Source organism: Saccoglossus kowalevskii, chromosome 16, assembly GCF_978046115.1.
Source record: "Saccoglossus kowalevskii chromosome 16, keSacKowa6.1, whole genome shotgun sequence".
Taxonomy (NCBI): domain Eukaryota; kingdom Metazoa; phylum Hemichordata; class Enteropneusta; family Harrimaniidae; genus Saccoglossus; species Saccoglossus kowalevskii.
The window spans coordinates 16,733,417-16,761,398 of NC_140656.1; the positions used below are offsets into that span (position 1 = coordinate 16,733,417).

The 27,982-nt window shown below is 38.7% G+C and overlaps 1 protein-coding gene across 1 annotated transcript; it reads right to left on the reverse strand.

Moving 5' to 3' along the window:
• On the reverse strand, positions 1 to 27,921 carry LOC100370639 (uronyl 2-sulfotransferase-like). Its single transcript, XM_006811168.3, has 9 exons — positions 27,634 to 27,921; positions 10,178 to 10,472; positions 9,171 to 9,250; positions 7,660 to 7,815; positions 6,253 to 6,332; positions 4,939 to 5,074; positions 4,406 to 4,503; positions 2,809 to 2,966; positions 1 to 726 (listed from the first exon to the last, which is right to left on the reverse strand). The coding sequence occupies exons 2-9, from the start codon at positions 10,323 to 10,325 to the stop codon at positions 557 to 559; spliced, it is 1,026 nt and encodes a 341-aa protein (XP_006811231.2). The 5' UTR covers positions 10,326 to 10,472; positions 27,634 to 27,921; the 3' UTR covers positions 1 to 556.
• Positions 27,922 to 27,982: the final 61 nt, after the last annotated feature.

The following is a 27,982-nucleotide window of genomic DNA, read 5'->3' on the forward strand; positions in this document are numbered from 1 at the left end:
ATTACTGTAAAATATTATATTTTATTGAAAAGACAGTTCGGGTGTTTTGTAAGTGATTTTTTTTTTCACTGAATCATCCCTTCTGTGAAAATAAATTATTTTACAGTATTCAATATGGATATTTCGTTTATACCACGAGCTCGAAAAATAGAAGAATGAAAACAACATTTCCCCCTGATCAGTACGTCATTGTCAATAGTTACTCTTAACGAATTCAATAATTCAATATTATAAAGACTACAGTCGTTTGTTAATGACATTTTCATATCATCATTAAATATTTGCATCTTAGTGTCAGGAAAGAAGAAGACACACGTTCACATTTGAATTTGATCCCAAAGAATGCACACTGCGTCTGTGTCGTTTATCCCACAAATAAATAGAAAAGTACGCCCGGTCTTAGTTTCCCATAATGAACTCGTCAGGCTCGTTTAACTGACGTGATAACAAAAGTTATGTAGCGCGACGCCCTCTATCGACACACTGGTGAAACGAGATAATCTTTACTTGTCAATAAATTACGTCACTTCCTGAGGATATTTGTTGCATGCATGCACTACGAATAATTATCATGGACGTCAATCTGCAGTTGGCGTTTCAGCCTTTGGAATCGATCCTTGATAAATTCATAAAACTCGATTTCTAATTTCAGTCTCTCCGTCATGATTTTTACAACTTCTGGCTTTGGTGGTTGTTTTTTTCTGGTCTTTGTACTTGGTATTACTCCTAAAACAGTGGATTGGATAGGACATCAGTTAGCAATAACATGACGTATAACAGCTTTAATAAATTTCCCAGATATGGATTAGCATATATTTTAGGATCTTAAGTACCTGCAATTCATGCAATATGAACTACTTCCTGTCTGCACGACACATTTTTTTTAAATCTAATGTTGAATTCTTATAATTGATTCTGTAATGTCAATGTGCTGACTTATGTGATTATAACTGTAATACAGACAAACAGTGATCTATATATTTGGTAATCGAGATTCGTACGGGAAAGTTCTTATCAATGTTCCAATAGCCCCATCTACCCTAACCTCCCCCCCCCCCCGCGCGCCTAGACTGTCGGCAGCAACAGCAAATAATTTACAACTCCCTTTGCATAGTTAAACCATCTCTTTCTAAGGTCTATGGTTAAACAATGTTGTCATATAAAAAACAGACAACTGAGATGCTAAATTGTTCGAGTTACGGACTTCGAGTTACGGACTTCGAGTTACGAACATCGAGTTACGGACTTCAAGTTACGAACATCGAGTTACAAAAATGACCACGCCCATATTTCATAAACCACGCCCACTTTTGCGAAACCATGCCCAAATTGTAACTCGATGTTCAAGTAACTGTAACAGTTTACCGAACGTCGAGTTACGGGCACCATAGAATTTGTGTTTCGTTTAAACGTTGTGTATTTCCTGTAATTCGAAGTTCGGTTAACTGATAATTAAAATTCGAGTTACTAAAACTGCTGTAAGTTTATATCCCATTCCGTCAAAATGTAGAGAAAATCTTTAGACAAAAAACAAGAGTAACTTTTATTGACTATTGGACAAGTAATTGAAACGCGCCTCGTTCAACTTGAAATAGAAAATATAGATCGCGCCATTTAGTGGTGGAGCGCGTCTGTGACGTCAAAATGTCGTATATGGGTGAAGGCGACTTTCCAGGAAGTAGCGAGACCGGGGTGCACAAATACTCCTGTTTTGTCATAGCTGAACATATGCCAGTTTGCTTTGACATGGATAGAAGGGAATTTTATTTTTATGACATCGATTGGTACACCCAGAAGCACCATATCACGCATAGACGACTTTCCCGGAAGTCGAAGATACGGCGTTTCGCATGCGCGCGCATATCGTTTTGGGGTGTAACTTAAATTTGCACACGTGAGCTTCTGAGTGTACTCATCGACGTCACAAAAATAAAATTCCCGTCTATCCACTACCAGCAAACTGACATGTTTGTTTTTTCGTCCATGACAAAGCAGGAGTATTTTGCACCCCGGTCTCGCTACTATGCAAGTTTACGTTACACCCCAAAACGACATGCGCGCGCATGCAAAACGCCGTATCTTCGACTTCCGGGAAAGTCGTCCATTTACATTGACCACTGTTTTTGATTGTGTAGTCGTTTGTCGTCTCGATATGATAACTCAAACGATATCGACAAAACGATATCGACAATACGAACGGCCTTGGCGTCACCACTTACATCATCGAAGCCCTTTGACACTAGAGGGCGCGCTTTATAGAAAAGTCGTATTGAACAGCATTCTTATTAACTTTAATATATCCCATTTTTAGCATTATTTGCTCACATCCTGTGTTTATAACATGTTCTGAGAGTGATGTTTGCAAAGCGGAATGCAACTTTAATAACTACTGTCAGAGATACATTACTTGGGGTTTGCAACTACGGTTACATGATACCAAGATCCCGTTTCAATCTCGCTCTCGCATAAGCGTTCCAACTCAGAAAAATGCGAATGCGCATGCCCGAGGTAACTAGGATACTGGGATGTCCAGGTGGATCAAAATAGCTGCCCACGATATGACGGATTACGAGAACTATATTTTCTGTACATTTTCGATGTATTACATTTTTCACTATGATAGTGGCAAGAATTTTTTTATTTTTTCATTACAAACCTTGACCATTGATATATGTCATGTCAGAAGGTCGTCGCCTCAGTCTCGCTATCTACGAGAAGAGACTTGAATGGGATCTTGACATGATGTCACCATACAGTACTATGCGAGTTGCAAACCCCAAGTAATGTACCTCTGCTACTGTATGTTACCTGGGGTTTTGAACGCTCTTACTGCCGTTGTGAAGAACTGGGGTAGCATTTTCTCTAGGACTCTCAGAGTGTTTTCGTATTCTTCACTTAGTCCCACCACAAGGAAGTGATTTATCACGTTCACTTTCGCGGTCTGCAGCGCCCATTCCGTCGCACTCCTATTGGGATAACAAACACGAAATTTCATTATTTGAAAGATAAACTTCAGCACTAAAGCTGGATTCGGATTAAATTGCTGTGATTTTTTCCCATGGACGCCATAATCGCCGGTAAGTGGTAAGTGATTAGAATGTACATCACGGGGGGGATTGGCACGAGAGGGCGCCATCCGATCTGAATGAAACGTTTCGACGTCAGTCGTCCGTAGCCCATCGTCAAAGCAACAACGTCCCGTTTACGAACAGTTGAAATAGTTTCAGCCATTTCTTTACAGAATAATCCTCAACAAAGCTTAGAAACATTTCATAGAAAAATACAGGCTCCAAAAATATGTCTATTGCAAAATAATTCAACCGACAACCAGTCTGACGCCACAATTTATTGCTGGAGCCCGAGTTCTACGCGTGATTTTATTGCGTTCAAAACTGTTCCATTTCAAACTGCGCATGCACACACACTGTGGTTTCTCGAAATACATACTAATTAGGTAAATTGTCATTGATAAAAGTCACCGAAAACATTTTGAGCAATTTTGAGCAATAGTACTAGAGAAAAATATAAATGTGTCTCTGCATTCTCCATGAATTTCGTAACTTGCTATGACCAGGTTAAAGAGAAAACCTGTGCTTACTCTCAACAGTTTGCTGGAGTCTGATCTTAAACATGTCTCAAAAAAGACCTTTACACCATTTTTCCGATTATTTTTTCAGCTCGTAACGATAGAATCAGTCAATTTAGAACTATCATGTATGCTATCGGAAAGCATTTTGGCACAATTTTACTGAAAAGACGAGGTTTTCATTTCTCATGAATATTAATTTATGCAAATGAGACGATCAATCGTGTCATGCACCCCCCCCCCCCTGTACATCGATACTTCATCCGGGAGTCTCCACGCAGTCGATGGTTGGCATCCGGGCATTTTCAACCCCTGGCAACCATCACGGTGAAAAGAAAGGCCGGAATTTTTCAGAAAACGTTATTTCAGGGTTACTCCCCTGAACAGTGTTACTGTAAATATAAATTTGGTTGCTCAGAATTACTTCTAGGTTGAGTTTGTGTTGTTTTCTTGATAGCTATTTTCACCGGCTCTTCGACCGGCGTACCATGTATACCACAGCAGTTCGCGCAGAGCCCATAGAAATACTACAGTGGTGTGCGTCTTAGCAATGTGGAACATCTTGTGACGTACTCCGCCCCCGGGGATAATATAAAATACCCTTTTCATTTATAAGTCTAGCGCTCACATCTTTGTCTCTGGAAGAGGCATTTCAGGTGAAATCAGAAAGAGGCTCCCGAGTGAAACTTCGATGTATAGCATTTTGAAGTATAGTTATTAGTTGGGCTGTACTTGTTGATTGTTCGTTTTCGTTGCTGGATAATCGGATTTTTCCCGAGCATGCGATGTTATTTCTATTTATGATAAAATTCGACCTACCTACATTGTTGTTGCTGTCCACAGAAATAGGGTATAATATAGAATATATTATCACCCCTACATTCTGATTTGTTGAGCAGAACACAGTCATCAAACGACTGGAAAAAAAAGGAATATTCATTACAATACAAAGATATATGCAAATTAACATTGCAACGCGCATGCGCACATGAGTTTTTTTCCCCCGACAAACTTTAGGTAAAACGTTTTGCACAATTATATGTAAATTTCTATCAATTGTTCATTTTGGACCGAATGAACATATTGTCTCATTGACTACATGACTAGTTCAGCATATTTATTTTGAAGAAAATAATATGAAAACTCACGCTGAAAAAAATTCAATTGTCTGAGAAGAAAGTGTCGAGTTCAGCCCAGTCACGAATCTCAGAGGGTAGAAAATATTTCGATGAAAACAATAAATTTGTGTGCACTTTATAACCAGTGTCACGTGGTATTTTGGCTCGACAGCGTCAACATAAACAAACCACGGCACGAGATTTCAAAAGAAAAATCAGAAGAAAAAAAAATACCTGATACTTTGTTTCACCAAGAAAACCCTTACTGCTATTTTTATCATCGCCGAATCTTTTGAAATAGTATTCGGAAACAAGTCGATCTAGAGGACGGCGTATAATGTTAATGTAAATTGGTCTTTGTGCTCCAAATCTGAAAATAGACGAAATAGATAAAAAATGCCATAAACAAATTCGAGTGCGATATGTAATGGTGTTCGGCACAGTTTCTCACCGGGATAGATACAGTGAATTACTACAAAAAAGTCATAGTCAGTCGTTATATTGGTGAGTAATGTTCTTTTTCACAATGTCGTGCCAAGTACTTTGCTTTTATTTGAAGCGGGCGGGAATAGGTGATTTTCCGAACAATTGCGAGATCTCGCGAGATGCATGAAAGACGCGCGTCGAACGTCTGCCGCAAAAATCGAACGATTTGATTTTGAACTAGAATTTCTTTATTTCGCAGCTTACATTGACCGGCCGATCTTCGACAGAGGAATATTGCTTCCGAATACCCTCACTTAATCGAAATTGCCTATCATCAAATGTGGACAGCACATTATTAAGCATGGAAATGTCCCCGAAATACTTTCGCGTTTGTCGAATCCCGCGCGATGTTTGACGCGACTACGACGCTATGACCTTTGTTTGTCCTGTTTTTACGTTCGATTTCACGCATAACGCGTGATTCTCGCAGTGTACGGAAAATGGTCTATTGAGTCCCAAGCGACGATAACAACACACGCTAAAAACGCAAAGGCTCATGGGTAGACGCTTGTTTGTAAACACTGACACGCTATAGCCACCTGACGCGACGGTAGGTGACGACTACGTAGACGACTGCGTTTAATGTAGATCTTCCCAGTGACATTTGAAATTACTCGAAAACGCGAATTATATATACTTGTATGTATTAACTTGGCATCGCAAATTGGTCTAAAGCAATCGGGCCTTTATATATTCAGTGGCCAATTGAAGTTATGATATTAGTTAAAGCGGGAGAGTCTGTCGCCACCTGCGCATGCGTCAGATAGCGTGTCATTGTTTACGAACAAGCGTCTACTCATGAGCCTTTGCGTTTTTAGCGTGTGTTGTTATCATCGCTTGAGACTCAATTCCCGCGCGTGCGCAGGTGACGGACCCCCCCCCCCACGCTTTAACGGAAGGGTAAACAATTCAACTGCGATTTTCCAATGACCTCATTATAATATCGATGGATAAAAAGCGACTGTCACGTTAATATGGCGAAGATAAGATGGTGGGGGGAAACGACAATTTCGGAGTCAAAACATTCGAAAATTTAATTACTGGAAATATTTAAATATTTACCTTAGAAAATCTATAAAAACTGTGTGCCTGTAGAATGTGGCTGGTCTTGGCAGTGATGTGATACGTTGTACAAGTTCAAGCTACGTCACGAGAAAAAACGAGTAATTTAACTTAAAAGATTTACCATCGCAATCTGCGCTGTTTCCATTGAGTGTAATGAATGTTTTAAAAAAAGCATAAGCAGTGTTTTTTTGTTTGTTATTTTTCCCATATTTTTCAATCCGTATACACTGTAACCTCATTATAACGAACACGTAGGGAGACAGCCATTTAGTTTGTTATATTGAAGTGTTCGTTATACTGAATAACCTATTCATTGCTCGTATTGACACCCGGGATTGAAACCTATTCATATGCAAAACAATAAAGTCGTTGTAGTTGTGTTGTTTCATTTTATTCTACCATCACTACACGTGCCGAACCTCAGTGTGAGCAAACTGGAAATTAATTGTTGTTTTTCAGAATATGTACATACATATATAAATCTCCGCAAATAACATCATATATTTGACACCACACGTAAATTACTTGGCACCACATAGGACATTTTGGTCAAGTTCAGACTTTTTTTGTTATTTATATTCTTTTTGTTTTGAATTTACATTGTAATTTACAATATCTATCACATATAATTCGTATTAAACTATTATGTGTTATGTGAAGTCAACCTATTCCGGCCTGACAGCAATGGGGGACTACGAGACACTACGAGAAAGACTTTCTGTTTTCGACGTTGTGAAATTCTTTCGTTTTTATGCATAAAAATACAGTATTTTTACTAAGTAAAATTATATTTCTGAAAGTTATTGTTCATACATGAGTTGTTGAACACACTACTTAGTTTGTAATTTCATTCAGCTTCTTTCAGTCTTAATTCAAGACAAATAGAAGGCAGACATATAGAGAATATAGCAAATTATCTTTTTTCAGTGATATTCTTGTGTAATCGGTAATTATAAAAATTAGTTATGGATGCATAGGTAATACATTTCGTTATGAATTATTCTTAATATATTTCTCCTAAAAAACGAAAGAATTTCACTATGTCGAAAACGGAATGTCTTTATCGTAGTCTTATATTTTGTATTTCATTAGATCTGGCTGTCTGACTTTTTTGTCTGCATGAATATACGTATATTTTCCTACAACTAGAAAGAGAAGTTGATCAAAAATTTCCTCCCCAAGTAAGATTTGTTTCAATATTGGCTCAAACTTTCATAGAGTTATTTTTTTTTTAAATGATTAAACCATTTTACGTGCTCATGCATGATGCCTTTACATTCATGTGTTTCGGGTGACCGTCGACGCTGTAAGCAGACTTCCTGTCACCTTGTTTCATTTACGTTAAAAGGCGCTTCATCGTTTGAGGCGCGACTTACGGAAATGACGTATTGAAGGGCGCCTTACCTGGTCAGTCGGTGTTAAGTATCTTGATTTGCTATTCGGTGTTTTGCTTTGACCAGCCGAGGTGAAGTTGTTTATCCTGCCCAATCGACGGAGTAGGTAGACCAGTGAACGACTTCCGCACTTACCAACCTTGTTGTAGAAAACTAAATCTGTTGCCTATGTATGAAACGGAATGAAAAATATTTCATTTACTGCTCGCACACGGCAACAATGGAAACGAAAGAACATATTACCAATTATTTTAATTTCATTAGTCCCCCCCGGGGAGGGGTCCCGCGTTGGCAGATAGATGGTGCAACACTCCCGTCCGCCCCGACCTTGACTGTGTTGAGGGCGTACTTACGAATAAATGACTGCTGCAATCGCAATATATTCGTCGACTTTCCATTGCAGAGTTCGCATAAATCTTCCATGCGCGCCGTGTACACTAGAAGTCTGACATTAATAGACTGACTTAGTCACGAACGTCGAAATAGCACTATGAATTATCAAACGCAGTGGTTCGTAAATTAAACGCATATACACAACAATACCCAACAGCCAATTAACTATTTATTACCACCCAGGACGTCCGTAGTTAGAACGACGATTATCAATATGAAGGGCGATCTACGTGACTCGGGTCACAACAACCCACCCACGGGGACGAATAGACTGTATCATGAGATGATTGCAGTCTTTCTTTATGTTCCCAAGCTGACGCCTACGAATACTCCGTTCTCACAGGTCGCGCCGGCCTTCTGGTGCAGAATCGTGTAAATAAGTGTAAACCACGCGCGATTTAGGGGGAGGTGCTTTTCAGCCCGCAAAAAAAAATGACAAATCATTTGACAAACCCATCCCACCGTGGGACTAGTTCGGCCACGTCAATAGCTGCGCGCACCCCTTACCGAATATCTGGATCTGCCAGACTAGTGTAAACATGTATATTATACCATACCGCCGCGCCTTTCACATCTTCGGTCCATTTCTAGGCGTTTCGGCCCTGGTCGCGCACGGCCCTGGTAAATAAAAGACGTTACGGCCCCGAAATACTGTAGAACATGTTGAAATAGCTGCATGCAATTTTAGTGGATTTGACTCTTGGTATGAATTAACAGAATCTTAATTTAGCTAAAGGGTCGACTATGTCCCTGTGAGAATATATTTTCTGTTAAATTAGCTACATCTTTAATTAGTGAAATCACAGATTAGCTAAATTAGCTAAAATAACATGCTAGCTTAAAAGACATATTTTACAGTAGGTTGGTCGTTACGGGCCTGGTATAAATTTTATTTGATATGTGTTGACCTTTTGTTTTGTTGCATTCAATTGAAATAACGAAAGTTTTTACAGACAAATAGAGATGTCTATTTCAACGACATTGCTTACTGACGACATAGAAGCGTAGAAGATGCAAGTTATCGGAAAGGTGCAATGGACGAAAATCGGTCAATTTTTGCAAATTATTCTCTCGCCATATTAATTTATTGTTTCATCCCTGTTATACTATATATTGTTATAGACTTACCGTAGTATTAAAACTGGCGGTCGACGACTGTGACCAATTCCAAATGCCATAATCGGGGTAAAGCAGTCTACTATCCAAAACTGTCATTGAAAAAAAAAAAAAATTAATTCACAAAATGAATCTTATCGACACTTTTAAAAACTAGGACATCTTTGCATTTGCTATTATACATCTCTCAGCGGCCCCAGACGGTACGTACGACCTTCGACAAAGTCTGTACAAGGCGACGTACTTGGTTGTGTTGTGACGTAAATCACGTCGAGTACAAATGAGATTCCATCAAATTAAATCGTTGCTTTCTGTGTTTCTTTTATTTTGGTGCCCACGCGGTATATCCCTTTCTTGGACGTGTTAGCTGGTGCATGATGGGCTGAAAAGTGCGTTTTCATGGTTACCGTGGGTGGATTCATGACAACCCCGAGATTGCATGCATCTATCTGTCTACAAAAATGACTCAACACGCTTTGGGTCGAATGTTACAAGCAGGGACAATTACCAGTGAAATTATCATGCTATGTACCGAAAACTAATTTCAAATTACATCGGTTTATTTGCATATATATTTGATTTGTAATTTTCCAATATCCTGACGTGTCAACTATATAATGTGTACATTGCATGCGTTAGAGTTCATTAATGTTGTTATTACATTTAAGCGTATTTTGTAATTGCGGTCTGCTTTCAGAGTAATGTCTGAATTCGTAGTCAATCACATTTAGCTTCCAATAAGAACCCCCCTCCTATTTGCTCTTGGATATTGCACAAGTTATAGTTGGAATACTTTATTTTCGCTGAAAAGGCTTTTTTGGGCGTTTTGCTTGGAATTTATTTTCACTGAATTTTGATGAGTTTAATGTGAAATATAGGAAAAAAATATATTCGCTGGATTTTATTTTCACGGAATCATCCCTTCAGCAAAAATAGCGAAAATAAATTCCAAGCAAAAATAAAGTATTCTACAGTATACGGGAGAGTTATAGAAGTGTACATATGCAATCCCCACTTACCGACAACTCCAGTATCCGTATTCAACGGGACCGAATAATCACGATAAACTACAAACACGTAGAAAGTCAAACATGCGGTGAGAAATAGACTGGCACCAAGGGAAAGGCGATGTATCGGTTTCTGTTGGAGCACTCGGACATAAGACATCGCGTCGCAATACTTCTAGCAGACTGTCACGATTTGACACCAGTAGTGAATATGAAGAATCAACTACGGTCTGCGTCGCTTTGTCACAGTTACCGGAAATACATGATGCCCACCGGAAATTGAATTTCAATTATGTCCATGTATACTCTGAAATGTAAATGAAAGTTAAATAGCATATGTTTACAACATACTGCCCTTCATTTATTCGTCAATTTCATTGTTTTTCGGAACACAGAAAATCCCCATAATTGATTGATATTTGAAATTTGCCAATTGCATTACATGACACGATTGACACCAGAACAGACGTCCATTAATAACGGTATACTTCAGCTCTCCGTGATTGACACGAGAACATACGTCCATTAATAGCGGTATACTTCAGCCCGGTTACTACATTTTTAGTAACTGTGATTTCAGCTTTCCGCGATTGAAACTAAAACAGACGTCCATTAATAGCGGTACTTTAGTTTTACATCGCCGCATATACAAATAGAACGACACAATAACTAAAATACGATGTGAACATATGCATATCATGTATTTATAGAAATATTTTCGCTTTTGCACTTAGTTTTATCCCAGATGTTTTACAAATTGTTAAATTGAATTTCATGTTGGGTTCTACTTTACACATGTACCACCTGTTCTTAATATGACAGCCACAGAATTATCACGGCGGTGGGGGGGGGGGGTGGAATGCGTCGTATAATGTGTGTCTCCTAAGTTTATTTTGTATACAGTCATAATTCTGTGTCTTTATTTTATATACAGCCACGTGACATTTTACGACATGTACTATATTAAAATGATTTCAATCAGTTAAGTTTGCAAAATAATAAGTTAAAACAAAATTTTTAATTCTCAAACCCAATGTGAGAAACCTTGATATTTATGTATAATCTGTAACAAAATATAAAAAACAAATACATTATATATTATGATAAAAACTAGTAGCTTCGCGATGAGCGGTTTTCGCGAAGATTCGCTGTATTTTTATCGGAGTTGAGAATCTGATGTTGTATGTGCCATTAACAACCGGTGTTAATCTGGGAATACCATGTATAATTAAAATGATACATATGAGATATGTAATTATATGCATAAATGATACATACTAACGAGAAAACGCCCTTCGCGTTAAGCGTTATTTACGAAAATATTTGTTCACAATTTTATAAACTGTCAGGGAAATTCCCACCACCAATACAAATCCACATAATTTTGTTTACCTCGCAAGTGTACTATGATTGCATATTTTAATACATACACACTCAAAATATTTATCATATAACCTGGACAAAAGAAAGCATTATTTTTCTATGCCATGAGACATTTTCCCTATCTGTGTAACGTCATATTTTAGTACAAGGTAATAAACATGATATACGTTAACTGGGTGTAATATATCCTAGCTAGTTTCTAGTGCGCCACCTCATATTACTTGACAATAGTCTACAAATATTTCGTAAGCTATAATATAATGTGTACATATTTTAATACATACAGGCACACTCATTCAAGAATTCGTTATATAACCTTGAAAAAAAATCATTATTTGTCAAACTTCATGTGGAAATCCTAATAAATTAGATTTAAAGTTCACAGCTGACGGTTTAGCAATATTATCAACTTGTCCATGGTGGCTGCATGATTTAAAATATTGTATTCACTGTCATTTATTTTGTAGTAACATTTGTATGTACATGTATACCATAGTATCTTGTTCTTACTGATTTGACAACACTGTGTACTAGACAGTTTCAGTACTTGTGTTCTCCAGCATAAATATAGGATTGTTCGGAAGCATAAGATTGTAATGTGAATTTCGTTCATCAATACTGTATGATGACGCTATCTTCCGAGCCTACCCGTTAGTCCCATATCGAGGGGGCGAGGGGTAGCTGAAAATAAAATGAAGTTATCCATGTCTACGAATTTACGGTTTTTATTTATTTAAATTACATTATATTATGAAAATAAAAACAATTGATTACAGACGACAGTGACAGCCACCAAAACGTAATTGGAGGCAAATAAACATGTGAAGCATAAACGACTGTTTTGAGTCGTAGCGTAAAATAGGGGAATACGAGTATACCATTGTTGTCTTTTGAGGGGAATGGAAATCAGGTTGTCACAATAAACGAAGGGAGCAAATCGTTTTTATGCTATGAACAAGTGAAAAACTTGAACGTACTTTTAATACTAAAGTACAACGTCATTTTTGTTTAATTAGCTAACGTTTTTAGGTTCATTTGCTGCGAGTTACAGAGCGCATACCTAAGCGGCTGCCCCTCAGCAAATAATTCAAGTGCGGTGGTCGTCGCGCAGCGCGTGTTCGAATTTCATGTAAATAAACAATGTATTTTACACGCGTTGTATACGTCGCTATGAGTCCCATATCGAACAGGACGCGGCGCGACATTTTCGGTGTCGAAATCGCAAAACTATCCGAATTTACGCAATCTGGGAAGTTCGAATTACTAAACGAAATACAGGACGACGAAGCTGAAATATTCAAAAACCAACATATACCAAAAATTATATCTCAAAAGTGAATATTCGTGGTGTATTTTAAGTCTAACCGGACCGGACAATCAATCATATGATAAGCTCCGCTCGACAAAGTCGACAGCGGAGCTAAAAAACACATAGCACTGATGAAGTCGGAAATAGTTACCGACTTTGCATTGGTCACGTGACAATGCTTCGCGGATACCAGCAACGCGCCTTTGCAGGGAAGGAGACCAATTCACACCTAATACAATAGCCGTTTCCAGACCGGGGATAGAGGAATAAACAGGGGCTTGCAGCTGCTACCGGTAGTATTATGATCGTTTACCACCTTGGAGAAACTAACAACAAAACAATGCCATCAATGTTACATCCTCCCAGGGTGTAGCTACAGAAAATGAACTAATCCTGTATATGCTAATAATCCAAATATTATATTTTATCGAAATTGAATAGCCTAGTTTATCATATAGATACTAGTGAAACTAAAAATTGCGAAGATAACATTTTTTATTGCACTATGAAAACCGGAATGGGAAACAAAAATGGACAGTTTTCTCTACAAGGATACAAAACGCTCTGAGAGTAAACAATTGCCTTTCAAATTTTGTATCATTATAACAAGTGGATTTTTTATCATATTCAGAACTAATATGTCCAACCGTTATAGTTTTACAAATGTGAATATTGGCACAGCATAACTTATTGAAAAAAAAGTGAAATGTTATTAACTAAAACTGTTTCTGATGTATAAATAAAATAAAATCTACCAGTTATATGCACAAATGGAAGGAAGTTCGACATTCTTTTGTCTCAAACAGAAGTTGCATGTTCCTGTTTTCTAAGGACAATGAATAAAGGAAAAAAACAGAATCCTATAAATCAACCACAGTTTCTCTATCACCAGCCTTTCCCTGGCCAATCCAACTGCGACTTTCCGCGAAGCATACAGACACTCATGGTGACCATTCATGTATTTACTATGTAATTTTACATACTTTACATTTTCTGGGAGTGTTTATGAAAACAAACAAACAAGATACCGTCTAAAAGTCTCAATAAATCTCCAATCAATATCGTCATCTCCACGACGTCACAACTTCTGCGCACGCACATGATGAACTAGCGCTTTGCATGCCGGTAAATCTTTTTGTTTGTTTGTGTTTATTATTATTATTATGTTAATGATATTTCACATAATTACAAACTTGTAATGAAACTTCAATTGTAAAACAAAATTACAATAAATTGAAACAGCAATGCGCATGTATTATAACACACTGATCGGGTTTGATCGAGTTCGGCAAAAAAAGAGGGTATGTCTTTTTTTCCATCTAGTACACAGTGGTTAGGGTTATATTTATTCCTGGATCAGTGGATGAAGTAGTTTTAAGGTCCTGCGACATCATCTGTAGAAATTAATTCTAAAGATTTAGTACAAAAATATGAAACTCGTTCCTGCTAGATTGAATGTCGGGACAACAACCTATTGGTTTGGTGAAAATGTACCGTGATTACTCGCCGTACAGACAAGTTATAGCAGACGAAAATAAATATGATGTGTTTGTTGTACGAACGTGTTATCAGCACACGAAAATAAATATGCCGTACTTGCAATTTACGAAACGATTAAATAATATCAACGCGTGGTGACCACAAAGTCCGGACCGGAAATTCAGGCCGAACCTTCCATGCACTGGTGCAATTAATTCATTATCTTATGTCCTGTGAAGCATCAATGGCGACAGTGTTTTTTTTTTTTTTTTTTGTTTTTTTTTAGTTTTTTTGGCTTTTCGATAATATACTCGTTGTAACTGATATAAAAATAATGTTACAGTATATCAAAGCTATCGGAATATCGTGTAGATATTGTCACCATGGATACCGAGACAACGGGAGGCTAACTCAAAACAATAGCTGATACGGGAGACAGACGATAAGGTGAAAGTCAAAAATATCGTAATTTAAGAGTCACCTACCACCAGATGTGGTACGGATTGGTGCAATTATTGGTTACATTTGACTCTAATGTGGAAGAATTTGTTTACAGGCATCTGCTTACATAGACGGGTAGAACAAAGCATGTCAGATAGCACAGTTTCGTGTCGGAAATGTTACTAAAATAGCACAGCGTCTCCACAATGAACAAAACCCTTTTAAAAACGTCAAGATGTGCTGTTTTAAGGGTAGGACAAACCCCCTTCCGGACACAGCCCCGCTATTGCAAAGTGCTACCATGACAACCCTCTTCCGGCACAGTCCCGCTATTGCAAAGTGCAACCAGAGCACACACAAAAACTCAAACTTCACCAGAAAATGAGAGATTATGACATTATTGATTTGTACTACACTGATAAACGAAGATACACTATCTACGAAATGTTGTCGTCTGCAACTGGCCTAGAAGGCGTAGTGACGTACATCCGGTTTATAACATCCACATTACATTAAGAAAATTCTCAGTTCTCAGTAAATCTTTCCTGTCGTGTGGTATTTCAATTAACCCACCCAAAGTAGTTTGAAACCAAGAAGCGCACGCGCGAAATGTTCGTCTCCATGTATGAAACGCATTTTAGATGAATCTCTTGGAACAATGAGCTATTGTGTCGTATATGCAGTAAATGATTTCCGTTCACGCTTTTTGTTTAACAGAGTATGGAACTATATAGTTTATAGTTCCATGAACAGAGTATATTATTTGTAAGTTCATGTAATCGTACACATAGTAGAAGGCCGAATAAGTTACTAGTACGAGTCGATTTGTACATCCAAATGCACCCTATATCCGCTATGCGCACGCATGCAAAACGTCTTTCCAAGCGAAGGGCGGGAACCAGTCATTATCTTCAACTTCCAGGAAAGTGTTCTACACCAATGTGTTGTAATGTATCAACATGTACATGGAAGTGGTCGTACATGGTATATAGGAGGCCGTTATTTGTACCGTTAAAGCGGGAGGGTCGTCACCTGCGCATGCGCGGGAATTGAGTCCCAAGCGACGATAACAACACAAGCTATAAACGCGAAGGCTCATGGGTAGACGCTTGTTTGTAAACAGTGACACGTTATGGCCATCTGGCGCATGCGCAGGTGACGACTCCCCCGCTTTAAAGAGAACGCTAATGGCAGCGAAAGGGTTAAAGATCACATTTCCTGGTATTTATTCCAGACCATTGAAAAGAGGCGAGGCATCCGGGTATTGTTCAACCATGGGTGATTCAAATTTACCACCATTATTTGTCCATGCCTTCGGTTTTTTATTCCACTCTGCCCAACTTCATCCGGGGTATACATTTCTCAACCCAGGACATCACTTTAAAAGTCTTGCGTTAAATATTCATAAGTTTCCTGCAGGTCAAAATGTCTCTGATACAAAGATGAGATTAGGCGTCCTCAATGTCACATGTCTGACATCAGTTTTAATACTAGTATTCTCGGCATCGGGAAATTCACGCAGGTGTCGTACAACGAACAACGAAATATTAGTGATGACATTCTCGCCGAAACGCGTTTCAGATCATGAAAATGCAAGTGTCGTGTGCAAAAAGTTTATAAAAAAAATGTTCAACCGCACATTTCTCGGCGCGTGAAAGCCCATAGACTGCCACGGCGAAGTTCGGGTTACAAAATGTAGTCTTATAAAGTAACATGTGTCAGAAAGTCTAAAACGAAAATTAGAATTGGGATACTATCAATCCCCTTCCCATGGGTCTTTGCGGTTTACACTATAGAATCTCTGTCAGAGGCAGCCTTCATTTTTGTGGTCATTCACCTCACTAAACTCGGCCATTTTGCAGCAGTTATTTCATTTTAAAACGACACAAAACGTAAAATAAATTGTTTGTGACAACAGAACTGTTTATTAATGTATATGGAAGCGTAAATATAAATAAATTTATCAGGGACTACGTTTCATTATAGGAAAAGTCAAGGCTAACAGATGGAAGAGCTTGGCAAATGTAAGAACATGCAATTTACAGTTTTTTTATATTACTTTTTGTTCTCTAGATATTCAACTTTTCATTAATTTATGTAGTCCACCATCTTGATTCTTCAGCAAGGGATTATGGGTAAAGTATGACATCATATCCATTGCTGTCAGAAATTGAGAAAATGATTTCATCTATAACTTCAAATTGGATGAAAGTTTAGAACATGGCAGCATACATGTATCGGTGCCAAACATGCATATAAAATAGTTGTCTTGGCAACAAAATTGAAAATATTAATTTTTCCGTTTCCTACCAAATGCTTAAATTTTCATTATATTGTATACAATTTATCGGTGTGAGTGGGTTATATAGGTGATATATAACCTGTGGACCACAAACGGGGGACTAAAACTACTGTCATTTTATATTTAGTGACGATTTTTATCCTTTTTACGTTTTTGGCAATAACTTCACTTTATGTGTATTTGTAAGATTCTAATTTCCACCACTATAATTATATACATGAGATGAAAACTGTGGATATGACGTCATTTTACCCACAATCCTTTGCTGGAGAATCAAGATGGCGAGAATCAAGATGGCGGACTACATAATACTGATGAAAAGTTGATTATCTAGAGAAAAGTGATATATAAAAAAACTGTAAATTGCGTTCTCCTACATTTGTGCAGGTCTTTCTTTAGGGAGCATTATGTTGTTTGGCTTGCAACCAACATTGCGAAGGGGTGCGAGTGAATGTTAGGGATGTACCACAAACTATTTGAAATGGGGTCTGTTCACAGGAAATAAGTATGCTATGTTGACATATTACCGTCTGCAGTTCCTGTACTAAATTAATCACTTCATTCGAATTGGAAGCAGGGGGGGGGGGGCACGAACAAAATTGAAAACAAATGTACTCAGTGACTGAGACACTGTGTCTGTCAAATCTTGAACGTCGTCAAGCAAAGAGAACTCTACGAACAGGCGCATCTACCATACAGGGATTTATGAAACAAGATCCTAAAGATCATAAATATGCGGACCAAGGCGTAATAGCTTGAACATTATACCATAGAAAATACTACGTTCCATGATTATACTTTGAAAATGAAATACCACAGAGGGATTACATTTGGATTTACTCGTGTCTTCATTTAATTATCAAATCAAAGCAGAGTGATCGTCGTGTCTGATACTGTCCTGAGTTATCTGGTGAGGCCTTCGCTGTATGGCATTAGATGTATTTTATAAGAACCAGAAACAAATCAGGTCAGAGAACTTTGGACAGTGTTTCGTCAATGTTCAGCTGTCATTCGAATTTCATGTAAATGCCAGTAAACAATATCACGAGTGTACTACGTCGTGTGGGACCCACGTAGGACAACGACTATGCTGCACATACAAATAACAACAATGTATGATGGATATTCCTGGCTGCCCCGTCACCGTAAACGTAACTTGTGGTTAAAAGTGAATATCTCACGAGATTCAGAAACGTTGCTATTGTGGAAACAAGTTGGAATGGCCATGAGGATAAGAATGCTATTTCGTTGAGACCAACAAAATGGTGAGACACAATGAAAATAATTTTTTGTCTCGGAATTCCGGTTGAAATTGCAAGGCAAATAATTGTGTTTACTTTTTGATTAAGTAACAGTGACATGACATAATATCGATATTATCGTGTACTATTATAATGTCTAAAAATGTCTAAGTTAGGCATATTTCTTGGGTAACTATTGGGGCTGTTCGTTTTTTCCGATATTATCGATAATATCGATACTTTCATCTAATAATGTCTAAAAATATCTAAGTTAGACATCTCTGCCAACATTTTATTAGATTTGATTAGACGATAATTATCTGATAACGACGGAGAAAAACGATCTTCCCCAATAGTTGTCCAGACATATGTGTCTAACTTAGACTTTATTAGACGATAATATCTGATAAAAAAAACACGTAACATGAGTTAGTGATGCCAATATTTCATTAGATTTTATTAGACGATAATTATCCCATAATGATTTAAGTGACATTGTCGCGCCTTCGTGGTAGTACGACGATGTGTAATTACAAATGACGGCGTTTATATACTTTGTTGGTTTATCTGTGTTTTTTGGACAATTTTCGGAGCACCTGTTGTTGATTTTATTTATTGGAGAGGCTTGATATCAGAGTCAAATACGCAGACATTGAATACTCTAGCTCTGTATAGGACAGAAAGTGAACAAAAAATAAACACAGGCCGATATTTTCTCCAGGTTTCTATCGTATTTAGTGCCAATAACAAGTAACTTATAGTACACCCTGACACGGTTTCTCAAAGCGGCGTGAGGTCTTCAGTTGGGGAACGTAGAAAAATTCGTAAATGGTTTAATAGCCGTAGAATTTGAAGATTAACTAAACACGGGCGAAATAATTAAACCCGAAACCGTAAATTTTACCGTGTCATAAATCACAATTGTGACACCGCATATTACTACGCTTGTTACATGGCAAAGTATTAATCCGCGAGTTATAGACCTCATTAATTTTTGTGGAGATGCAGTTAGACATAGTGATACATACATTTATTTATATACTAGTATTTGTTTACACGTTGTCGGTCTTGGTTCTGATTTAGATAACATGTGACGGGGAGTCTGAACCGTAAGGTCGACAACTGTCTCACACAACATGCACACAGTAAAGGTTTCGTGCGTGTATTTTACTCTGCTGTGTACACGATACATGTAGTTCTCGGCAATACCAACAATGGGCGAACACGAACTTCAAGTTTGTTTGCTTTGTCGTGACATGGAGAAAGGGCATATTCATGAATATATTATAATTTCCGGCGGTGTTAGTCCAGACGCGACGTTAAGTTTTATGATTTTGTCGAAATTACAGAATATCTTTCAAAAATCACGGAATATAATACGTATAATTAATTGGACGCTGGCTTCATAGCATTGGGCTTCGGAGTCTATGCTTTTTCGGTGCGACTTTCGAGAAGAGGAACCCGGCCGAGATTATGAAGTCGACACATTTGCCACGAGTGAAACTGAACACTACGGTACCAGCAAACATGAAACATACGCGTTTATTTGTTTAGTACAGCACATGTCACGGCAGCCACGTGTACCAATGTCGGACAGCCTGTGGTTTCTCTGGCCGTGACAGTTATCGTTGAAACTCACACCGAGAACTAATTAATCGTAGGTCATACAGCAAAGATAATGCACTACAACACGAATCCGAGAGGCCGGACCGGGCGTTAATCCGACAACTGTTTTGTCGCTGTTAGTAGTAAATGCTCAAGTAGTACTGTATAACCACCAAGCGTGGTTTAAGATTCCATAACCCACTACTTCGTTTGAAAGTAGGGGTGACAATGAGAATTAATGCACTCGACAATCGAAATGTATACATATGTATGTGGTTCCTACACAGTTATACAAAATGTATTATACGTACCTACCTAGTCTTCTAGGTCGTGTTCTTTTTTTTTTCGCGAATAATGGAAATCAGGCGAGACGGATTTCGACACCCCTTTGTGGGCGTTATTCACCCAAAATACAACATTGCTTGCATAGCACTGCTTTGTGGTGTCCAGTAGTCTGTTGCGCGAGGAAGTATGGAGGGAGCAAGGTCATGTCACTCGATGATCAGCCCCAGGCTCGATGGACGGCGCGTCGAAGGCTTTCTCCGTTTCCGTTAAATGTTCAGCGGTCATTTACTTGGTCAAACTTCGCGGGAAACCGTGGGTTGGTTTCCTGGTCATTTTCAAGTTGTAAAATCACTTCTGTGATTCGTCTTATCACGGAGCTGAAAAAAGGAGGTCTTATAGTTTTGTTTTTTTTCTCAGACGAAGTTGTACCCCAACTGTTCCCCTAACAACGCGACCGATCAACACAGACTGCCTGCTATGAGAGTTGAAGTAATGAGTGTTCCAGAAGACGGAGATCCTCGCGAATGTCAGTCACGTACTACCCGGCCCTGGATTTAACATCATAAAGGCTCTTTTATCCGACCAGTTTCTCGATTTGTGACGAATTTTACGTACATAGAAATAAAAACCTCGCTGAAATGTGATCTTCAGGATTGAGCAACCATTTCTCCTGTGATTTACTTGTACTATGCAGAATCGAAGGAAATGAAAATAATATTGCAGTGAAAAGAGTTCGTGACACAAGACTCAGTTTCAGTATCGTACCGTTGCACTACAACGACTTGCATCGACTTTCCGGTGAGCCGCTGTGTCTGTGTAAAAATAATACCGCTGAGGGCAGCATAAGAAACTCGATCGGCAACTACAGTACGCTGTACCACGGTTACTAGAAGAATTCTTCTAGTAACCGTGGCTGTAAGAATGGCAAAATCGGGATTACTGGTTGGCAAAACAATTTGAAATCTTCGTTTTTATAGATATCACGGATATCGGATATTGTCATAATCATAATCCGATTAATCTACAATATGGAGTATCGAAAAATTTTTTTTTAAATTAGTTTCTGTCTATAATGCATCTTTAACATTTACAATTAGTCCTGTTTATAGTCTGCACTCTCCATCAGAATATTGAGACAAAAATAGCAAATTTTTTGAGTAAAAACTGAAAATGTATTCAAATTTTGTCTGTTGGCTCCAAAATTAGCGTTCATTTTCAGAAATTTGAAGAATATAATCAAAAATTGCAGAAAAAAATGGGCGAGGAAGTATTATGATGAAAATGTTAAACTGGTCGGTGGTAGAATTGATACTCGTAGTCATGTGAACATTTTAGTACAACACGCACGGAAACAAATAAATCCTAACTTTATATCAGGTTTGTTGAGTCATTTTGAATACTTTTATTGCTACTGTAGACTGGTCCAGAGATTTTTTTGAAAATTAGTATAAGGCTGCTGCCGCATCTACACCAAGTTGTGCGCGCATCTCCCTAACACGATAAGTCGCTGCTCACAATAATTGTAATAAAAAACACACATGTGTACGCCTCAACTTGTTCAAGTGTTATTATGTTATTAGTATTTTGTTACTGACGCGGATTTTTCTCAGTAATAATACTGTGATAAAAGAGACTATTGCATGGGCCGAAGGCAAAGGTTTCAGCTTGTGTGACTTAAAATCTAGACCCTCTAAAACGCTATTTCCTGCATTTTGATGGGGAAATTTTACTGACACAAAAGGTTTCAGCTTGCTTGCAATTAGAGGGGCGACGCCCCCAATATTTTTTTTGAGGGGGGCGACCGCCCCGTGCCGCCGCCACTGTATTTCCCAAGAATTTGCGTAGCTTTGGTCCCTGTGTTACGATGTTTAAGTTCATGTACTAGTATATGTCATGGAATGTGATGAGCAATGTACACATTTCTTCACAAAGCGACGTAAAGGCGTGTGTAAGATTTGTAAATGCGTCCTTCGTCTTCGGTGCGTAGTTTTCCTTGGTGGACAATCAATATCTGACGCGATGTCACGCAATGAGAGACGTAATACCAGTTCACGGTTACTAAACCGTGATCAGTTGATGTGCCAGTTTCCCATGGGAGCTAATTTCCCTGGCGCTATTGTGGTAATATAGTCGGCACCACGTGACACGGGTTCGACCAACCGGGGATCAGTATGAGCGAGTGATGTGTTATATTACACTATGTTATATAGTGGGTTTAAATACGATCCCTGGTATAAATTTGTCCAAAAACTTCTACAAATTACAAATATGACAAACACGGATACTAATCAGGCAAATTTTTGCAATCTGTTTAAAGAAAAGTTAAACCAAATTTACTCAACAAATGTGGAAAGTCAGTTGAACAAAACTGGTCATAATAAACTAAGTACGTATAAAACATTCAAAAATAATTATAAATTTGAAAAATACTTGGATGATATAAAAAACAAAAAACACAGAGTAGCATTAACCAAATTTCGTATTTCAGCCCATTTCTTGCCAATTGAAATAGGCCGTCACAGGGGAATAAATAAAATTGACAGGGTATGTAACAAATGTGACTCTAAGGATGTGGGTGATGAAAAACATTACTTTTTTCATTGTGACAGTTTTTCAGAACACAGAAAAAAATTCCTCTATACATTGTTCAAATACTCACCTGACTATCAAACATTACCAAATGGAGAATTGTTTATTAATGTTTTCTCTAGTGTAGACAAATATATTTGTAGTATTTTAGCTAATTTTGTTTTTCAGATTTTAAAATTATTTTAGATTAGTTGTGATATTGTATGTTTCTTACGTTGGACTTTACTCAAGCATTGTTTTTGTGTACGTTCCAAATAAAATATCCTATCCTATCCTATTTTTAGCTTGAGGCAGTGTGCTCTGAAAAGTGACGTGACAGTGTAATTCAGAGGTGGTGTAACCAAAGACTCTAGTGTCTTTGGTGTAACTATAGTTGATTCGTTTCTCCATATTTGTGTATGTAAACCAATCAGTGGGGGAGATATATCCTCTAAAGGCGGAAGCCTAGCAAGAAGCAGGCAGTCCGGACTGAACTCCCCTGGAACATGGAGCTATGTTTGGACACAGCCTGGCACTCCGAAAAGTGGGAGAAATTCCCAGTGATGCAGTGACTCCCAGGTCATATTCATTGACTGGGTAGAACAGAAAAGCTTGGTGGAACTAGAAACCCCACTGACAGCATAGAGTCCTGTGGAATAACCTCCAACGCTAACATATGTTGGCTACCATTAGTCACTTCACATCGGCGAGCCCCTCAACCATCGCACCACGGAGCTCCACGATCACGCGGCGTACCCCTCTCCTGGTTGTATTATTCAACAAAATATTGGAAACGTATACATTTTGTTCACATAACAAATTATTTTAATCAGTGATGTCTTACAAAATACTTGTGATATATAATAGCATCCTTACACAGAGACGGTGGCACGAAACTGTGCATGAGGGGGCGAAATCTGCTAACCACCCCTCGTGCCAAAAGCGCAATCTTACCAGGGTAGTCCGAGGCATGCTCGCAGGGGGGGGGGAATCTAGACCCTCTGAAACGCTATTTCTTGCATGTTGAGGGTCAAATTTTTGCTGACATATATAGCTGAGTTTAATGACATCTCCAGGGAAAACTTACTGACCCACGTTTGATTTTTGAAGGGGCGACGCCTCTTCAAATTGTTTTTAGGGGGCACCCCAGGTGCCACCGCCACTGTCAGAGACAGAGCGGAAAAGGAAGTCAGTAGAAGACACAAGATTTTTTCGTTAGCGTGATTAGCCTGGGGAAAACAGATGTTAATTCGAAAATTAATTGTCTTTTCCTGTTTGTGATTGGTCCTGGCAACGTTTGGGGAATCATGACGTAATTCCGTCTGTGAGGATGCTTGTGTGACTAGACTGATTGTTGGGGGTTACCCTCGCCAACTATAGGAATAGGTGGTTGAATGATTTGTTAATATGTCCGTTTTGTAAAATTTAAGAATAAAAATAATAAATTGCGTATATCAGTTGATTTGTTTTGTTCGCGTTGTTGAATAGCCCGCAGTCGACACCGTGACATGTACTTTTCAGTACCAGAGGGCACTCCTTTGATATTATGAAGAGAGTGTAGACACCACAGGAAAAGTCGATTGTTCAGAGTGGAATCATAAACTTGTTGTATCGGAACGGGGGTAGGTAAATGGTGGGAAAAATTCATATTTAAAAGTCACCCGATCTAATTTTGCTCACCCCTTAGTCAACCTCTAGAGCAGCCCGGGAATGCCCCGCCCAGAGCCTCTCTATCGTCTGTTTTAGTTTAAAATGAATGGAAACGACAATAGTTGAAACAGCAGCTGGCAGTCAAGTTGACGGATATAGCCATTGCTTACATAAAGGATTTAATTCACTGGATGATGCCAAGTACTATTTACAGCAATATGGTGCACCTGACATTCTTCATGAAGATAAGGACACTGACCCAATTCTAGAACCCTCAGGAAAATGTGAAGACCAACCAACTGACTTTTAAACTACCAGTAGTTACACCCGTCCTAAAAGAACAAACCAACCCCCAAAACGTTATGGGAACTTCATCTATGACAACAAACTTACTACAAATGGAGATGAAACTCTTGATAAGATAGATGAAATAATCAAAACTGATGATGATCAAACACCTGAACTTGAAAGTAAAGTTTTACGCCATGAAGCCTGTGATATTTTTGACGAGGAATACACGACAACTCCAACACAGCCAACAAAACAGACAGTTTCCAATCATACACATATTCTTCCTGTTGAGAACATGAATATAACCTTGATGGGATTATCTACTAAAATAGAATCTTTACATGACAACTGCACTGATGTCAGGACAAGTGTTCAAGTCCAAATGGAAGACACAAGAAAAATCCTCTCAAAGCAAAATTCTGACATGGCTGAAATCAATAAATACATGAGGGAATTTATGTACAAATTTGACTTACTGGATTCCAAATTTGATGTAATTACTAGAGATATAATTACTGTGAAAGAAAAGCAAAAACATGTTCTCGCCTCAGTCAACAAATTGAACTTAACCCTAAACATGAAACAAGCACACCATCCTACAATACAATGTAGAAGATGAACATCCCACAGTGTCACCCATTGAAACTAGCAATATATACGGTGTTTTACCCGTGGAGGAACTGCCACAACAACTCTCACCATTGGTGGTACAGCAGGATCCACCCATCAGAAAAGAACCAGTATCTCTCATATTGCATACACCACCTTCCAGAATGCAACAGCTACCAGCTCCCATGTTTCAAACACCACTTCCTGTTACACACCAATCACCAGTTCTTGTACCTTTGGTGGCAACTACCCTACAACAACAGAAAAAACAACCAGATGCAACAGGCAAACCTATGCCATCTATGCCAACAATAAACCGAGAATCACCTGACAACCCAAAATCTAATCAAAGTGTCCCAGGGAATAACAAAGATGTAGTCCCAGCACCACGAAAAATCATTATAGTTGGTGATTCTATGTTACGTGACATTGATACACAACGTTTAAATAAAACAACTGTATGGTCTATGAGTGGAGCAGTGATTCCAGATATAAAAACTGAAGTATACAACAACAGGAATGCTATCAAGAACTTTGATGACATAATCATACACGTTGGCACCAATGACATGAAGAGAGGCATACCAACACAATCAATGATAAACGAGAACAAAGAAACCTTACAGTTAGTGAAGAATGCATCCCCTGGTATTAAGGTATACATATCTAGCATATGCCCAAGAGGTGACAAGATAAACATGTATGTTGACTTCATTAATCAGCTGAAACAACTGATTTATGGCAAAATAGAAAAGAAATGATGAATGTAATTTAAATATATGTATTACTGTTTTCATGCTGCCGATACAAAGGTTGAATAAACATTATTATTATTATAGTGTTGAGGTGTGAATTACTTCAGTTTGGAATGCAAGGCGTGCTTCGGACGGTGTCAGGACGATCATGGAGCTAAAAAAAGCTCCATGGGACGATCCGGCCCTGGTGAAAAAAAACAAAAAACGATCCGGCCCTGGTTTGGACGTTCTGGCCCCAAAACAGATTGATCGATCCGGCCCGGGTATAAATTATATTTGATATGTGTTCATCTCTATAAATGTTAATATACTAAATGCACAACGAATGTATGACTATTTTATTCACAACGTATTTTTCGTCTTTTGCAGGGCATTTTCACGATCTAACACCATATTTCACACAATGCAACAGATGTTTGTTCATTTACTCGCCCCCGCCTTTGTACTAAACACCGTATGGCCCCGAGTAATTGACACTGTTCACGTGGACATGTGCGGACCGCAGACAGATTACTTGAATCAAAGACTATATTCTTTGCTTGAATGCACATTGGTTGTTTTGTTGCGTAAAGAATTAAAGCGGGAGGGTCGTCACCTGCGCACGCGCGGGAATTGAGTCCCAAGCGACGATAACAACACACGCTAAACGCAAAGGCTCATGGGTAGACGCTTGTTTGTAAACAATGACACGCTATGGCCATCTGCGCAGATGGGTGACGACTTCCCCGCTTTAAGAACGTTAATCGGCAGAGGAAACGAATGTAGCAGTTTATGTAGGCAATTTTCTTAACTGTCCGCGGTTGGTGTCTGTGTACAGTTGATGTTCTAGCATGAGGTGCGTGGATCATTGTTTGCCGATGACATGAACCGGTACATTTCCAGACCGGTCTACAGAGGTACTGTGGTCCGACAGAGTACACCTCTAGTTTCGATCGATTCTGACAGTCGGAGCACGTCACGATCCCCCAAACGTTGCCAGGACCAATCACAAACAGGAAAAGACAATGAATTTTCAAATTAACACTTCTGTTTTCCCCGACGCTAACCAAATTTCCCCCTCGCTAACAACAAAAATCTTTTGTTTTTCACTGACTTCCTGTTCCGGTCCGTCTGTCAGAAAACTCACTCAAATTGAGAGATGCATGCTCCAAGCAATATTTCCTACCGTGAAATCGATAATGAAACCCCATCACACTAGTATGCAATACATTCGGATCTTTACGTGGATCATCCACGTACATATAGGTATATGTGTTCGCGTTACATAGCCAAGTGCGTGTCTGAGATCGGCGACCGGCTACAGTGAATTGAATAGTCCTTGTTTACCAATACGTTTCAATGATGTTAATTTCATGTGTGCGTTGTCGAATCATGCCCAGACAAATACAATAACAATCTGAACAATGGAGATGACATTGAGTCGGCGGCGTTGCCCGGGACTTCATGATACCATGGACGTGTTAGTACGTCTATGTTGATACTGACATGTATTGTTTTTTTACTTTCAACCACAGTTCAATGTCGCTAAAAACAAAATAGATAAAACTTACTTGCAGTAAAACTATTCACCATCAAGAGCCCGGTAACAAGTCACTGTGAGGCGTTCCGTCGTCTCGATCTTTAGGTTTGCAGCCCGGTGAAACTAAAGACTTTTTATCAGATTCACCTTCAGCGGCGACAGTGTCTGTCGTAACCGGGAACACCGGTGGAAGATTACATGTATGGCCTAGGTAGGACTAGGGACACACTACAATTGGGAACGGTGTACTCAATGAAAACACTGAGTAACGATGGGCTTAGTCACCATTCATCAACAACTATTCTTCAGACTGCCTGTGATCCCACTTCCTTCTATACAATACTTAACCATGAATAAATAATAGTCCGGTGAGCTGCATA

Bases quoted from the DNA above. Each gene is read 5' to 3' on its own strand.
- LOC100370639 (XM_006811168.3), bottom strand. From the start codon at position 10,325: ATGTCTTATGTCCGAGTGCTCCAACAGAAACCGATACATCGCCTTTCC. The intron at 9,251-10,177 runs GTAAGTGGGGAT...TTTCAATGACAG, and splicing joins TACGGATACTGGAGTTGTCG to TTTTGGATAGTAGACTGCTT. The intron at 4,504-4,938 runs GTATTTTTTTTT...TTTTTTTTCCAG, and splicing joins TTGGTGAAACAAAGTATCAG to TCGTTTGATGACTGTGTTCT.